The 16,907-nt window shown below is 34.5% G+C and overlaps 1 protein-coding gene and 2 long non-coding RNA genes across 4 annotated transcripts; 2 read left to right on the forward strand and 1 right to left on the reverse strand.

Moving 5' to 3' along the window:
- Positions 1-5,369: 5,369 nt before the first annotated feature.
- LOC130948076 (uncharacterized) lies at positions 5,370-8,099 on the forward strand. Its single transcript, XR_009072922.1, has 3 exons — positions 5,370-5,752; positions 6,348-6,511; positions 7,679-8,099. It is a non-coding gene; the product is annotated as an uncharacterized LOC130948076 (long non-coding RNA).
- A 401-nt stretch (positions 8,100-8,500) lies between these two features.
- Positions 8,501-11,096, reverse strand: LOC130947954 (uncharacterized). 2 transcript variants are annotated; one of them, XR_009072876.1, is made up of 5 exons: positions 10,858-11,096; positions 10,613-10,731; positions 9,420-9,510; positions 9,277-9,337; positions 8,501-8,904 (listed from the first exon to the last, which is right to left on the reverse strand). It is a non-coding gene; the product is annotated as an uncharacterized LOC130947954 (long non-coding RNA). The 2 variants fall into 2 exon arrangements; XR_009072875.1 differs by having other exon boundaries at positions 8,503-8,904; positions 9,277-9,510.
- A 181-nt stretch (positions 11,097-11,277) lies between these two features.
- On the forward strand, positions 11,278-14,635 carry LOC130951257 (uncharacterized). The gene is made up of 4 exons (XM_057879903.1): positions 11,278-11,738; positions 12,524-13,750; positions 13,831-13,907; positions 14,204-14,635. The coding sequence occupies exons 1-4, from the start codon at positions 11,307-11,309 to the stop codon at positions 14,484-14,486; spliced, it is 2,019 nt and encodes a 672-aa protein (XP_057735886.1). The 5' UTR covers positions 11,278-11,306; the 3' UTR covers positions 14,487-14,635.
- The last annotated feature ends 2,272 nt before the right edge of the window (positions 14,636-16,907 follow it).

Raw genomic sequence — 16,907 nt, forward strand, 5'->3', positions numbered from 1 at the left:
TGAAAATGCGATTTCTCTCTGATTGCAAGGTGGTAGGGCACTAACCCACAGAATCATGCGACAACCAGAGGAAGGTGGTAGGTCACGTCCCCTCAGAATATTTTTCTCTGAAAGATGAATGTGGTAGGGCACTCTCCCTCGGAATTTTCCTCCTTATGCGCAATAGAGAGACTAATCCAGGAGTTGTCGACCGGATTTGCCGTCGGGTTTGGCACAATAACCGACATGTGATATCACAGCCAATAGGGCAGACATTCATCATGTGCATCTTCTATATGCTTGCTTGCTTTGTTTACTTGAGTTTGCCTAATTGTATAATATGCCTATTTGCTTCTTGAACTACTTGTTGTATATGAATATTATCTGTGTTTTACTTGTTTGTATTAATTGTGATTGACTGGTGCTTAGGAGGTTAGGTAGGCGGTGGCGATGGGATCGCACGAAGGTTAGGTTGGTGACAGCTGTGGGATACAACGGTGTTAGTAGTATTAGTTAGAATTTCCCTAAGTTAGATAACCCGGTTTATGGTTTAAGTTCTTTATTTATTTATACCGTTAAGCTTGAATATCAGTATGTGATGTGAAGTTCTAGGATTTTCTTCGGTGTCCCGGGGCCTTACATCTTACATCATTGGGAACTGTTACCATATTGAGAACCTCTGGTTCTCATTCCATACTTTGTTGTTGTTTTTCAGATGCAGGTCATAATCTACTACGGTGAGATTGTGGATATGGTGACAGAGTAGAGCATGGTTTGTTCCTTGTTTATTTCTGTTTTACTTTTGTCATAGTATTCTCTCACCTTTTGTGTATTTATCTTTATGGCCTTAGAGGCTTATTTGAGAGATAGGTGGTATAAGCTGTTTTGATTCTAAAACTCTATATCTCTTTATTTGTAACTAGTCGGCTTAAACTCCGCAAGCTGTGGCTAGTTTTCTATGATTATTATATTCTTGTATTTATATGTTTTATTCTCTTATACCTATACCTTGTATCTTATGCTTTGGCTTCGTGTGAACGTTTTGCGCTTTTGTAATTCTGTTTTTGAGCTTAATCCTTCATCAGGCTTCTAGAATATATTAATTCCTTCTATATATAAATATGTATAAGCCTTAGGACTGTCGTAACCTCTAATTAACCTTTGCTTTATGGCTAGAGGTAAAGCTTAGGGTAATTGGGGTGTTACAATGATCGAAGTCTATTCTTGTCGAATATGGACTTGTCAAAGAGTTCAATAATATATTTATCAAAAATATTATTTTCGATATAACAAATGCCCCCTAAGTATTTATTTTTTTTCGACTAGAAGGAAGAAAGTATAAATACTTACTATTATTCAATATTTTTGAGGGGGTACGAGTCATTTCTTCATCTTCTTCCTCAAAATTTTCCTTGACATAGTTAATCCATTTTTAGGAATGGAGTTTCAACTGCTTTAGCTCGATCAGTCGAAGTAGAAGGAACACGATGCAATTGTCGACCACTTTGATTATCACCAATTCGACCTCGAAAATTGGTATTTCTAGCACGGTCTCTACCAAAATAACTACATCGAGCCTGTTGTTATTGCTATTATCTCATTTTTGGATTACCAAACTCTTGCCAATTCTTGATCCATCCAACCCCAATAACTCTTCTTTGTTGAAACTGATCTTCAATGGCTTGATCAATTTGAAATTGACCCCAAATAACTATTTGATCAAATTCATATATTGTGCAATTTTTCACAAATATTTTCACATAGTTCATGACAAAATATTAGTAAAGCATCATTCCATTCTTGAAGAGCCAAGGAAATTTTTTTCAATTTATCGAAGAAAAATTATCTTCGATATAAAAAATTCCCTCAAGTATTATTTTTGAACTCTTGAGGCAAAGTGGCTGTTTGTCGAACTATTGGATCTTCGACATTTTGTTGAATATTTTTAGCAGTATTCATTTTTGATACCTCATCGAATTTTTTATGACAACGTATTACCCAAATCATGGTAATTTTCCTTTTCCTTCTCGGATCATTGTGGTCATAGAGTTGTCATATTTGATGATTTGAAAATATCATAATCAAGATTTTTTTTAAATTTCCAACTTCACAATTTCCAAAGTGAACAGAGAAGCTTTTTCTTATCTGAAATTTGATCAACTTTATAGAGTTTTAAAGTTGAATAAAGATTTTTCTCTTTTCCACAATTATATCTAACAACTGCCAATAATCGCTTCTCAAGAACTTCTTTTTACACATACTTATACATACCTTAATAGAGTATGTAACTCCTTCCAAAGTGTTCCAATGTGCACCTGTAAATTGATAAAGTTTGAATTTGTCGAACATTGGCTTGTCGAAAAATTCAACAATATCTTGTCCAAAATATTATTTTTGATGATTTTTTTTGCTAGATGGACAAAAGCAAAAATACTTATCATCATTGAATATTGTTTTCGACAAACTTATATTCAACCATTTCTCTTTCTTTCCTCTTTTCTTCTTTTATTTTTTCAACTTGTCAAACTCTCTCAGTCAAATAGGCTAAATTAGGAATATGCATATTGAGTAATTTTTGACGCATATACAAGCCAAGACCTTTGATGGCTATTTTGACGATCTCGCTTTCAGGGACCGATACATAACACCGATTGTGAGCATTTTTAAATCGAATTATATAGTCATCTATCGTTTCTCCATCGTCTCGTTCTATTGCAAGCAAATCTGTCAATGAGGCATTCAATTCTGCTCTATAAAATTGAGCATGAAAAGCTTTTTTCAATTGTGCCCACGTTAAAATCAAACTGGGTCTCAGATTTGAAAACCAAGTGAAAGTATTTTTTATTAATAAAACAAGAAAAAACTTCATTCTTAGGTTTTCATTATTTGCCAAATTTCCTAATTTGACCATATAGCGAGCTATATGCTCGACAGTTGACTCTCCAACCTCTCCTGCAAATTTTGTAATTATTTTGGATTTTTTTACACCCATTGGCACTTCTGTCATTTGCACTGCAAAAGAAAAAGCAAAAACAAAATATGGTCGATGTATGAGACCCGCGTTGATACCTATTCTATTGAGGACATCCTCGACAATCCTTGTCACCTGGTAATGATATCCACGCTGTGTGTGAAGTCTATTCAAAACTTCATCAGCATTTTTATTTCGTCGAACAAGATAAGGGATATTTTCTTCCCTTTCAGGATTGTTAAATACATTCTCCTCATTATATCCTACGTTCTCCTAGTCTACTATCAAATCTTGGGGAATAGGTTCCCCCTCATCATAATCGACAATTCGAGCAATTCTCTTAACTTGTTTAACCAGTCGATCATATTTTGACTCATTGTCAACCATGATAGGATTCAGAATAGTAGTCAACTGGTGAGTCAACAGGTTGAGTAAATTATGATGGCTTTCGTCAATATATTGTCGAAACTCGACCATCGATCCTGAATTATTCGACGAGGAGCCCACTTGGTAATCTCGATTAACGTTGGGATATGAGAAAAAATGTTGGTTAGAAACCATACCTGACACATTTCGAAATCTGAGTGAAAATGTGTAACTGCCCATAGGAGGCGTATAGCCAGTAGGAAGGCCAAATGGAAGCCAACCTACGGTTAATTATGGTTGATTCTGCACTGGGGTGATCCTAGAGCGTGAATTTCGCCCACTACCACCAACACTTGCATCAATAACTGCAATATTCTCCCCAGAATTATACTATGTATGTGGAATCAAATTTGCAGAAATTTGTGTAGCAGTTATTGGGGCATTATTACTTGTTTCTGCATTGCCATTTGAAACTTCGTCAGACATAGTAACAATTCTACCACTTCTTAATCGCATGCACCAATTATCAACACTGCATGCACAATGCAACAGTTGAAAGCAACAAATTTTGACACAATTAAATTTTAAAACTATCCCATTGGGCGTGCCAATTTGTTTTGTCGACTTTTAACAAACCGATAGTGGTTCAATTCTAATGGTCTGGGAGCGAAAGCTACTCCTCTTTTGCGGGTACCAGTTTTATTTGCATCAAAATTTATGCCTTTGACAATGACGAAGAAGAAAGAACCAAACTTTACAGAAATTCGAAATGAACAATAAAACTTAATGGCTTGAATAAAAGGGAAATCAAATTACAGAAAGAAAAATGTTTGGAAAAATAAATGGCAAATTAAAAGGTAAAGACTAGAAAGGATAAAAGTTGTTGAATTTAAAGGAAATGAAAGGACATTGCAAGAAAGATAAATTGCATAAAAAAAGTTGCACGGAATTTAAATGAAAAGTAAAGACATGGAAGGAACCCTTCAAAGAAAAAAGACTCTTGACTGACTCAGAAAATCGCCAGGAATGTGAGTGTTTTCTCTAAAAAAATTCCAACCTTTATTCCTTCGATCTTTCACGTATTTATGGAAGTCTTCGATCAATCAAATTCAGATATAACTTCCACGTGCGTCAATCCTTGAATAACCGTTCCCGCTCTCTTTGAGTGCCATCTGTAACAGCCATTAACCATTTCACTTATTAACTTTTTCATTTCTTCGATTGCTTCACTCTTTCTTAATGAGTCCTAGTCGATCAAAATTCTCTCCTTCATGGATTGACTATTCTCGATGAATCCTATGTAGTTAATCTTCACTTCTTTTCTCAACTAAAAATTACTTTAGAGATTGAAACCTTTACCTTTGATTCAGTTTTCTGTCTACCATCTTCACACCGCTAATCTCTTTTTTGATACTGCTGACCTCCATCGAGTCTGTCTCTTCGATTTTCACCTTTGCGTCAATCGATTAATAGAGAGTACCGATCGGAATACCTAATTGATTCCAATAACAAAGTTAATTCTAACATGTATTTAGAGGTTGATCGAAATATTTTTTGGCACTTGACAATGATCAAAGTCTATTCTTATCGAATATAAACTTGTAAAAAAGAGTTCAATAATATCTTTATCGAAAATATTATTTTCTATATACAAAATCATCATTATCAACTTTAAAACCCGCAATCTAATATTATTATCAACCATGAAAACCATCTTCACCTTTTTCAAATACTAGGAATAACTAATTCCAAGTTTCACTAGCATGTATTATTAATGTCAAAATTGCATATCAAATGACGATATGAAATATATAGTTACTTTGTTGACAAAAACAATGGATGAAAATTTAAAACAAAATTTTCTTATTCTACAATCTTATTGTGGCTACGGATTTCTTACTCCGAATGTTAGGTAGGAGTATCATTAACCACCACTCAAATATTTAAAAATAAACCCCGTTTTTTATTTTTGAAAGAATTGATAATTAAACATTTGGCTCTCTAAATTTTATGTTTTATACATTCCTCCTATTTCCTTTTAATCAGAGTTTTAAAGAGAAGAGTTCATAGCTCTGCTAGGGCTTTTGCCCCACTCTCTCCTCTCCATCAACATCGCTCATTCCTTGTTCCTCACCCTCCGCGGTAGCTCGCTCTCTGATCTCCTCCCTGCGACGTGGTCGTTCGCTGATCTTCTCCATCCACGCGGTTGCTCGTTCTCCCCTGCACCGTGCTTGTTCTCTGATCCTCGACGCCACAACATACTGCTGCCGCCGCCATCACCACACTGGGGTTAACCATATTGGCACAATGACGGAATCTATTCAGGCTGCACTTGACTCAAAGGCAGTAGGCTGGGTTGTCATGGTTAGGCATCGGAGTGATGAGACTGAAGATAATTTCATTGCTGATCTCTCTGTCGGCTTGGCCAGTGGACAGGTTCTATTTCCTTAATATATTTGTTTGGGTACTTAATATTTTGCTATTGTAAACTGTACCATGTTATGGCTTGTGTTGATGATCCGAGCTTTTGTCATCTAGATTAAGACTGGTGCTCCTTGCCGAAGTGAGCGATTGGCAGTATAATTAAGTAATTGGTATTTTGTGCTAATTTCCTCCTCTTTGCTTCAAGATTTTAGCATAGACCATAGGCTATAGCATTAGTATTTTACTCAGAAATCCTTAGGACTAAACTGTCATAACTCGTTTTATTCAAATTTCACTATATACTCTTCTTTGACTCTGAGGCTGACTATTTTTATCTTGAGCCGCCATAGAAAAGATTAGTTTAACTAAAGAAATTGAACATCATTATGCCGACTCAGAATAAACAACTAATGTGCAATAATTCTGTTTTAGTTCTTGGTTTTGAAACTTGAATTTTGCTAGCAAATAGAAAACCATCGTTATCCTTGAAAAAAAAATTGATTCCTTCTTTGAATTCAATTGTTATATAGTATACTGTGTGATCATTAGTTATTGTTTAATGGAATGATCTAAAAAACTTTTCCCTTCAAATCATTGTTCTTTTCAGCTTCTTCGCATTGAAGAGGAACTTGAAAGCGTGCGATATGCTGGTGAAGCCTTCAGATCACATTACAGTGAATAAGTGCTGATCTCAAATATGTATCTTGAAATATTATTTCTGCAAGAGTCATTATCATCATCGATTAAGTTAGGAAAACAAACATTACCAAGGTAAATCCAGAATTTTGAGAGCTGCAATTGATGGGTTTAGCCTTCAAATGTGTGTTAGTTTTGAACTGAAATAATTACTCTAGGAATAAGAAACTTGAGCTTGGTGAAGCTTCTACTATAATGTGAAGACGTAGCTTAATGTAACTTCATGTAGGGACTATAGGTGTAACTTTCAAATAAATCTTGGTGATGAGTTAATTCGAATGTGTGTTGTTTTAAAAGTCTGCTGATATTTTTTTTAACATGTGCAGAATTATAGCATTGGTTAGTTTAGCAATTTTAGCACTTCAGAAAGTTATGTTTTTTTTCTTTCAAATAGCATTAGTTAATTTTTTGAATTTTGACTAGTTATGTTTTTTGCCAGTAGAAGATAAAAATTTTGCAAAACCATTTACCTTTGTTGTTGAGTAGCATTGCTATGTCATTATTATGCATGGACTAGGGTTCAAGTTCAGCAGATATTATAGTAGATTCTTAGATGTTATTGCATGTCAATTCGATCTATTATGTTCGTATTATATTTTATTACTGTCAAGTGATTACTTGGCTTGGGAGTGTGCTGTTCTTGATTCTTGTATCTGACATTATCCTACCATGTTGGTATATCATTATGTTCAAAATATAATTCTTAGCCTTTTCACGTGTTTATGCAGATTAGATTATTAACATTGTGATTGAATATCTATTTTCTTTTGTTTGGTTTGGAGTCCTCAATGGCCCAATTTCATACTTGTTGGATATGTATGAATAAATCATATAAAAACTTTTACAAAGAGTTCACTTCATCCGGTGCTTCCTCTTCCGAGATTAGTTTGACTCTTGGATTTAGTGAGACTTACCAAGGGGTTGAATCTGATCTTGGAACTCTTTTAATTACTTACACCAAAGAACTAAGTGCAAGAGAAAAAAGTACACCTCATGAACCTGACTTAGTCACACAAATTGATGAACCTAGTTTGTGGCAAATTGCCAAATATGGCTTATACCTAACAACATGGATTGCTTCAGATGTAATAACTAGCAAGGTTTCTTTTAAATCTTTTGTACTTGAATTTGAAATTGAGCACACTGTTCCACTTATGTGATTGCTAATTTGCTATGCTATTTGTATTGTGAGCACAACTGTGATGAGTTCCACATCAGGCCTCCTTATCCTTTTATTCATAGCTCTTTTCATGCAGGACTCGCTAACTACCATCAGGATGGTTGCATGTTAATCAAGCATAGTTGGTGTTTATATTACAACAGTTGAAAAAACTTGGGCAGCAGATGACTATATCATTAACAGAAGCATTTCCTTCACAGTGTTTCCATATTATTAACAATAGTTGCAAATATTATATTTCGCTCTATATTTACATTGTTGTTGCTTCGATTTCTGAAAATAGATATAGTCTTCCTAAGGACTGGAAAGCATTCTTTAAATGGTGACATTTTTGGTTTAGTTTCAACAATATTGCATTGGTTACACTACTGTAGCATTGTCTTAAATAAATAATTTTTTGGCTGTATTGGTGAACATCTGAATTTTTTATTTATATTTGTTGCTTACCCTTATTAGCTTAATTGGTGATTGTAAATGGTGAAGCAGTGCTGCCTTATTTTTATGCTTACATATATCTAATAGATGCTATTTTTAAGTATGTGCATCATGGCCAAATAAGATTGTGTTAAATCACAAAAAAAACTCAATTCAGTCAAGAAGCTGAACTATTTGTTTCCATAATATCGCACAAAATGATGACGAAAGAGCATAATGATGAATCAGAACTTGTGTGTCACACAATTAATATCATGTTGATTTATCCAATAAATAGTGGTGTTGATACAAGAGTAATTATTGTAAAAAACCATAATTTAGTCATATTCCAATTTTATAATACAAACCTTTCCAATTCAAGAACTAGAAAATCCCAATCCGCTTGGAATATAGCGAAACTAGTTTAAAATGTGGTTAATGTAAAAACATAAACAAGAATGCATATCTCTTTCAGCTAAAGGATGAGATAATAGTTCATTAGTTCTATCTGGAATATTCAAGCCATGGAGTACCATTAAAAGCATTTGGAAAGCTTTAGAAAAAGGAACCAACACAAATAACACTCCATTTATCTATTTCACCTCAAATAACCTCAAATTTTTGTCTTCAATTTCTTCAAGAATAACCAAAACTCATTTTGGGAACTCTTTCATTATTGTTCTAATTGAATACAACTTTCAAAAAAAAAAAAAAAATTAACAAAGGTTCTAATGCACCATGCATTAACTTAACAGCATATATGACAATCTTTAGCATTCGTATAGACATTTAACTAGGATAATTTCTGGTAATGCCCTTCCCTCCATATAGCATGTAGTCTTTCTTCATTTCCCCCAAAACTGTATCATTAGTGCTGTAAAAAAATAAAACACAGAAAAAGAGGTCTATCACTACATTTTCAATACTAAAATCCTAATTGATTGTGCATACATATAAAAGCAAGCTGATGATAATGCCCCAAGAAAGAGCTAATGACAAATGAAAATTTGCAGGAGGTATGAGTATTGCTTGTGTTTAGAATTAAACAAAAAATAATGCCTTATATCAATTCGGACACCTGAGGAAAACATTGGCTTAAGGAAAAGACGTCAACTATGTATGATGTATTCCATAGAAACATAATTCTAAACCACGAAAAGTAATAGTTCCAAGTTTAAAGTTACATACAAAAGGGGAAAAAAAGATAGCATAACAAATTCTAGTAAATGGTCAAAGTAAGTTGTACCTTCAAAATTTTCTATGAGAATATTCATTCTTCTTACGAAAGCACAAGAAAGAAATGTTATCTGCAACAAAGAATGAAAGAATAATAATAACAAATTTCTTTGGTGTTTGATCCCCCTACCTAGACAAATTAAAGAATGTTACCTCCCCTTTGTGTGTATAGAAACAAAGAAATGAAATCAAATTGGCTGAGAAATAGATGAAGAGGTTCCTGCAGCATCAAGAGGTGCCCAAGCTGAAACAGTGAACAAAGGATCTTATTTGGCATTGACTCTGACATTGGAACTAGCACATATAGTCCTTGAAGCTCTTCTAAGTTCTAACACATGAACTATGATAAAATGTATCTGTACTTATGATAAAATTAATTTGGTCATTCTTAAATAAATTTTTATGATTAGAAAATAATTAAAGTGACATTATAAAATGTATCTGTAATTAATTTGATGGAGAGGATATCATTGTATGAAAACAGTAGAAGAGAATTTGTTTTGACAATACAAAGTTTTGTTGATGTGCAATCTCAAGTATGAACAGTGTATGCAGACTATAAAACTTGTCTTCTATCTCCGGTGTAGTAATCATCAGAAGAGACAAGGTTCTTCTGATCTGAGAGGTGCAAGCAACCAGTCCCGAGAATAATCATCTTCATAACTTATTGCTTTTCCTTCTCACCGTGACAAGTCAAACCAACTTCTAAATATATCTAATTACTTAATTAATTAATTAAGCAGCTAGCGAAAGCTTCAACTATTATTTTATGCGTAGAGATCAGAATACTTCATTAACAAGTTGAAAGAAAGTGTGACACAGTAATAATCTATTTATGCCGATGACTGTTCTATAGGTCTGACAACGGCCAATTACGAGAATCCCACCCCTGCTCAATGGTTTAGAGTTTAGACCTTAAATTAGGCAAATTATTTTGTGACAGGAAAACAGTAACAAACAATGAATTTATATATCTTCAATACAGGTTTAAGGCTAATTTTTTTACCTACAGATAATTTTAACATAAAATACAAAAATATTTAATTATTTTAATATTTATACTATTATAATAATAACTTAAAACATATAGTTGACATTTTGGACTAGCTATACCCAATGAATGCTGCAGCTCCCAGTATATGCAAACCAGATAATGCAATCTACATGATTCTATTCAATGGACAACAGGATTAAACTTCTAGAACAGTTTGGATCCACCAAAAAAGTGTAATGCCGCAAATATTATCCTAAGAATGGGTGTCAATGACATGGATTTTGGTCCAGTTCAGAGTCAATTCAATGATACACCAAAGAGAATGCAAAGCAAAGTCCCCAATTCGATTTACCCAACAATGAATTAGCAATCACTAACACTACCGAATGAGCCCCTCACTCCACCCGATGTCTTTTTGGGATGAATTTCGAGTCTTTGCCAGCTGTGTGAACTCTTCTTGGCAATCACTACCTAAAGGCAAAAGAACCATGAAAGGATTCGACATAAACTAGCATCAAGCCATAACAAGAGTACAAACCTCAATCCCAAATAAAATAAAAATTAGAGAATACCAGTAACTTAAACCATTAATTATACCTTATTACAGCACTTCATTGCTATTATACCCCATCAGCGGCGGCGAGATACGGCGAGACACGGGGAGAAGTAGAGTCGCAACGACGGCGCACAGTGAGGAGCAGAGAACCAGCAACAGCTCACGGCAAGGATTAGAGAACGAGCGACCGCAAATGGAGAAGAACAAAGAACGAGTGACGGTGGTAGAAGGAGGTAAGAACCCTAGCAGAGACAAATGTCTCCTCTTTAAAACTCTGATTAAAAATGAAAAGGAAGAAAGTGTAAAAAACATAAATAGAGAGGTAAATGTCAAATTATGAATTCTTTCGAAAACAAAAAATGGGGTTCTTTTTACAAATTATGGCCTTCTTTTCATATTTCGCCCGCGTGACAACAGTTTCAAAATTCCCAAAACCTCTGCTCTCTCTGTCTCTCACTCACTCAGCCAAAGAAACTCCTTCTCATGAAGAATGGAAAACCCTAAGACCCTATACCTCTCCTTATCTAAATCCAATTCCAACTTCAACCACAGTGACCTTCTCATTCTTTGCGAAATCCTCTTCGAAAATCTCGACACCGCATTCCGAACTCTCTTCTCTGCCCTCCCTCTCTTCCATGACCGTCACGCTGCCGGGTCAGATCCGAATCCGGATCAGAATTCACGGATTTGGCCGCTTGTTGAAGATGCTGCTATCCTTCTTCGCTGCTGCATGGTTTCTCTGACACTCCTTCACTCCGACCAGAAGTTCCTCGTCGACAAGACGCGTTTTCTCCATCGTGCACTCCACGCCTTCGTCTCCGTCGACGTCGCCAATTGCCTCCTGCGCTTCCGGAACTTCGTCTCAGGTGCTGACGTGGAACTATCCGATTCTTGCTGTCCGTTTCTGTGTGCGCTGCTAGAGGCAAGGCTACTACCTGCAACTGCTTCTAGCTTCTGCTTGTGTGGCTATGTTCTCTGCCTGATTAATGTTTCTGATGTTTAATTTAGGATTGGTTATTAATTTAAATTGTTTTGTGGAGCTTGTGATTTTGTTTCTTACTTGAAAATTTGGGTGCATTGATTACACATTGCATTCGAGAATATTAGCAATAGCCACGTTTTCTTTTGATAGCTTTAGTTGGTTGCATGGATTCAACTATCGGGTTTCGACCGTAGTAAAAGCAATATTTTGTCCCTTAGAATAACTCAGAGGAAACCGTAAAGTTCCAGTGGCTTCTCTGAAGGTTTTATGAAGTTTTAGACTTTTGTTTTAATTGGACTAGCTGTTTTTGGTTTACTTTTCTTGTGGAAGGCCTATTATTTTCCTTTGACATTACCAAATCAGCATAGTTAAGTGTCTACATCTTTTCTTCACTGCAGTCTTCTCTATACAAGTATATATTGTCATTGGCGCTTATTTGTTCTGATGACCAGCCTCATGGTGTGGATGCGCAACAAGATTCAGCTTTGAAAATATTTTCTTTCAGTTTGTTTGAAGTTTTAGTTTCAATTTGCTTACCATTAATTTTAGTTGTAGTTGCAAATGCAATATTCTTGTCACAGCTATCCAAGTTTTTGACGTTTGTAGTCATATTTTCTATATATATATATATATATATATATATTAGCTGTTTTATTAACTTCCAAACACAAACATGTATAGAAATGTTATGATTCATGTCCAACTAAACTTGAAAGTTATTTCAGGTTTTTGCAGATGAGCTTCTAAGACATCAAACTTTAAGAAGCTATCTCATGCTTGTTGATTCAGTATCTTCCATGGGTGAAAAGCTTTTTGTGCACAATTCCATGCATCATGATTTTGCAAGTGTTCTGTTGGTGATAGCTGCCCATTTTAATCTGTCAGTTTCTAATGAGAATGCTTTTGAGAATTTTGTCAGTAGATTATTTTCGCATTGTGACAAGGATTCTCGATTTCCTGGACTTAGCCCAGCACCTGCCATATCATTGCTTATGGACCCTACTATGCCTTCTGCACCAAAGATGTTCCAGGCACATGTAATCTCCTTGGTTTCTGAAGCCATTGATGCTGGCTTAGATTCCACTAGTTTGGCTCCTAATATTAACTGGTACTTAATTGGATTCCAAAAAGCTGTTGTTTTGTACTCTATGCACATTACTCATTTGCAAATTGATCATTTTTACTCCAAATCGAAATGTGGCTATGATTTGTCCCAGCATAAGAAGCGTCATCCAACATTTCAATCTTCTATTCTGCAAGTCACAAATAGCAAATTAAACCAAGTCTTATTGCTGTCAGATAATTCATGCAAAATATCCTCCAAAACAAAAGCCAACATTTTGGCCGATTGCGTTGCTTTTATGAAAGGGAAGCAGTGCATATTTGCTGATTCATGCAGGGTCATGGCTGACTCAATTTTGGAAGGCCTAATTCATCGAGCTTTCTCCCAATATCCTTCTAGAGATGGTTTTTGTGTAAAGGAAAATACCAGTGCCAGAGATATATGTCTTCTTGCATCCATATTGAAGTTCATGGGTGTTTCGTTGATGCAAGCGGTCAAGTATCTAATTAATAGTGGTGCTTCAGGTTGTTTGAAAACCATGGAAAATACCTCTCTCCACGAGAAATATGGTTCATTGATCAGCCATGTTCGCCATTTTCAAGAAATAAAGTTTTGCTTACCCTTTCAAGCTTTTTTGTGTGATTTGATGAAAATGCAACAAACAACAAGTCACAGTGTTTCAAAATCGATGATTGTGCATTTCTCTGGCTTGCTATATATAAGTTTTAGTAGTGAGCTACATTTGTTGGCAAAGGGGTGTATATATGTAATTATGGCACTGATGTCTCTCATTGCTTTTGAAGAAGGGGATTTAGTTTCTTTAGATCCATTAAGGCATGGACCACTGAAATCTTGCTCCATTGTAGTCCAATCTAATAATACTGAAGAGGTGAAGTGTGCTTTCAGTTCTCTTGTTCTTGAATTAAGTTTGGTTTGTATGTTGTTCTTAAATCGTTGGTGAATTTGCAGGGGTTCGGATATGGAGATAAACAATCTATCTACAAAGTTGTAGAGCAGTTCATTGGAATTCAAAAGGAAAATTTAAGGTACACATTGTTTCTAAATTGTAATCCAGTTTGGCCTTTTAGGTGTTGGGCATTTGTCTTTGAAAAGAAAAAGGAAACGTCATGCAATTAGTCCGATGAATTATAATGTTGCTGAAATGAAAAGATAGAGAAAAAGTGCCTTCGAGTCAATACTGTTCAGTTTTAATGCTATTGTTATTCATTTCATGAGTTGTTGATGTTTGAACCAGCTTCATAAATTGCTTGATGAAGTAATTACAGTTTTGTTTAAGTGAAAAGGTTCCTGATGGTGTCCCTTCTGCCTTTATATTTTACAGATCAGGTTCTGCCACCTCCTACACCTGCAATGGGGAAGCTTTCCTTGATTGCATACTAGGAAACCCCAAAGAACTCGATGATTATGATGAACTTGTGGACTTCGTTGTCTGCACTACAGGAAAAGATTATTTCAGCTGGTTGAATAACCGCACACGATATCGGAAACAGAGACATGAGAAGATGATAGATCAAAGAAAGATTAAGAAGAAAGCAGTCATGAATGGAAAGTCTTGTAAGCGTCAGAAAATGGGTAGGTCTACCAAGCGTCAGATTTGGAAGTGATGTTTATATTTGATTGATGATTTCATGTAAAAATATGTTAAATGTATATGCGATCCATTAATAGGAGGAAAAAAAACTTGCCTTCAGATGTGAACTTTTAAATTTGGTCACAAAGAGTCTAACAACTCAACGATAACTCTTTCATCCAATGTGCACATTAGTTTTGTTGTACACAATTCGCATATCGGTTCACCTAAGAAAAAAGCGGCGGTTCACCTCAGAAAAAAGCGGCATAAATTCAAATTAGGTACGGTCTTCTCTAGCTGCTAGATATGCGCAAACGAAATTTGTGTAAACTAGCAACTATTGGATTAACTTAAAGAAGGCGTATCTAGCAAACGAAATTTGTGTAAACTAGCAACTATTGGATTAACTTAAAGAAGGCGTTTATGATACTGATTTAGAGGATAACATTGATATAATTTAGATTTAATTAGTCTGTTAATTTTTATAATTTTATTAAATTTATAATTAATTTTATTTTATTTTTTTATCAATTAGATTTTATATTACTTTTAATTTTGTAATTAAATTTTTTTAATTTAAAAATATTAAAATTAATAGAATATTTTTTTTAAAAAATATATGATCAAAGATCTAATTAAGTTTTTAGTTTTAGATATTTTTAATTTGTAGAAAAATATTGTCAATTCTAATATTTTTTATATTGATAATGACCTAGTTATAAAATTAAAAGTAATATAAGAACTTAGTTGAAAGAAAAATTATAGAAATTTAATTATAAATTTAGTAAAACTATAAAGGGTAATAGAGTAGTTAAATCTATAATTTATTATGATTTATAATGTATTTGATTTTATTTTTCAATATAATATAATTTAATTCAATAGAGTGCTAATCACAATTATTTGAATCAAATTAGATTACAATAACAAAGTCTTATCCCATAAAATAGGTCAGCTATATGGATTAAAGAATGTTATTATTTCATGTCGTGTATTATTTTTCAATGAGATTGTTGATATGTAGATCTCTTTGACCACCCTATATAGAGTCTTTTTAGGTCTTTTTTTTATCATTTGTCACCTGTCCACCTTTTATCTTATCCACCTTTTTAATTGGGTGCTTTGTTAATCTTCTTTTCCCATGTCTAAACCACTTTAGATGAGATTCTACCATCTTTTTTACAAAATATGCTACTTTAACTTTTTCTCTTATATCTTCTGTTCCGAGGGTTACCTGAAATAGTGATTTGGGTCTAAACATGAGGTCCAGACTTCTTCTGAGGCAGTGTCTGATTCGTATTGGTGCCGAAGTGCCACTGTTCGAGTTTCTCGTGAGGAGGTGGGAGTAGTACCTGTAGGAGACTCCGATGCTTAAGTTAGCAAGGGTTTTAGGCAGGTTTTAGTAGATTGGGTCCTGAATATACCTGAGGATGTTTAGTATATTTATAGTAGGTAGGATAATCACCTTTTAAAATAGTCCCACCTTTTAATGGTAGATAACTGTTCCCTTTTTTCTAGGAAAGTTGTTGCGATCTCCTTTCAAGATTGATAGGAGATATCTAAAAAAGTAGTTATTTATTCAGATAAATAAGGTTGAATTACCTTCATTGTGCCTGACCTCTATGAGGTTGGGTAGGAGTAATGGAGGCCACCTTTATGGGGGTGGACTTTTGTTCTTTTTGGATCTAGCTTTATTTTGGGCCAGGTTCAAACATTTTGTGGCTTTGGATGTTGACACGTCACGTCGGGTAAACCGCCTATCTGGGACAGATTGGGTAGTCGACGTGCTTTTAAAATTTGAAACATTACGTCATCCACGTTCCTTCTTCGATAGCCTTAGTAACCGTGCATGCTATTAATGAAGAGTGCGAAATGACATTTTTTCCCCAGTGTCTTATAAATATTCAATTTTCTTTCTCTTTCTTCTTTTTCTCTTTTTTGAATTGCTTTGTCTTCATTTTTTTTCCAAAAATTTATCATAGCTCTTTTCTTTCTTCAAGATTTCCTCTGTTTGTTTGTTTGTTTTACTGGAGATTTTTTATTCGTACGTGCTTTTGCTGTTTGAAGTGCGCATTTTTTCATCTCACATTCTTCTTTTCATGTTGGTTTTTATCCCTTCTTCTTGCTTTGTCTCTTGCGTTCTGCTTTACCACTTTTGTGTTGTTTAATTGGAAATTTGCTTGCTTTCTTATTTTTTGGATTTTTGGATGGTGGTGTTATTTTTATCGGTGTCGAAAATACTTTTGAAAATGGGGTTTAGCCTTAGAAATTTTGCATTGGTCCTGAGCTTTATTTGTTACTGTTGCTAGCGGGTCTGAATGTGAAATTTTCATTCTTATGTTGCCTCTAAATGATGGCACTTTATATGTTTAAAGATAGTGCCATTTTTGTATCTGATAATGTGATGATAGTTTGTGTTGTATAAGAATTTTTAAGAATTCTAATCCTTTGTTGG

This window comes from Arachis stenosperma, chromosome 9 (assembly GCF_014773155.1).
Source record: "Arachis stenosperma cultivar V10309 chromosome 9, arast.V10309.gnm1.PFL2, whole genome shotgun sequence".
Classification (NCBI taxonomy): domain Eukaryota; kingdom Viridiplantae; phylum Streptophyta; class Magnoliopsida; order Fabales; family Fabaceae; genus Arachis; species Arachis stenosperma.

Coding starts and splice junctions, on each gene's coding strand:
- LOC130951257 (XM_057879903.1), top strand. CDS start 11,307: ATGGAAAACCCTAAGACCCTATACCTCTCCTTATCTAAATCCAATTCC. Junction 13,751..13,830: donor AATCTAATAATACTGAAGAG/GTGAAGTGTGCT, acceptor GTGAATTTGCAG/GGGTTCGGATATGGAGATAA. Junction 13,908..14,203: donor ATTCAAAAGGAAAATTTAAG/GTACACATTGTT, acceptor TATATTTTACAG/ATCAGGTTCTGCCACCTCCT.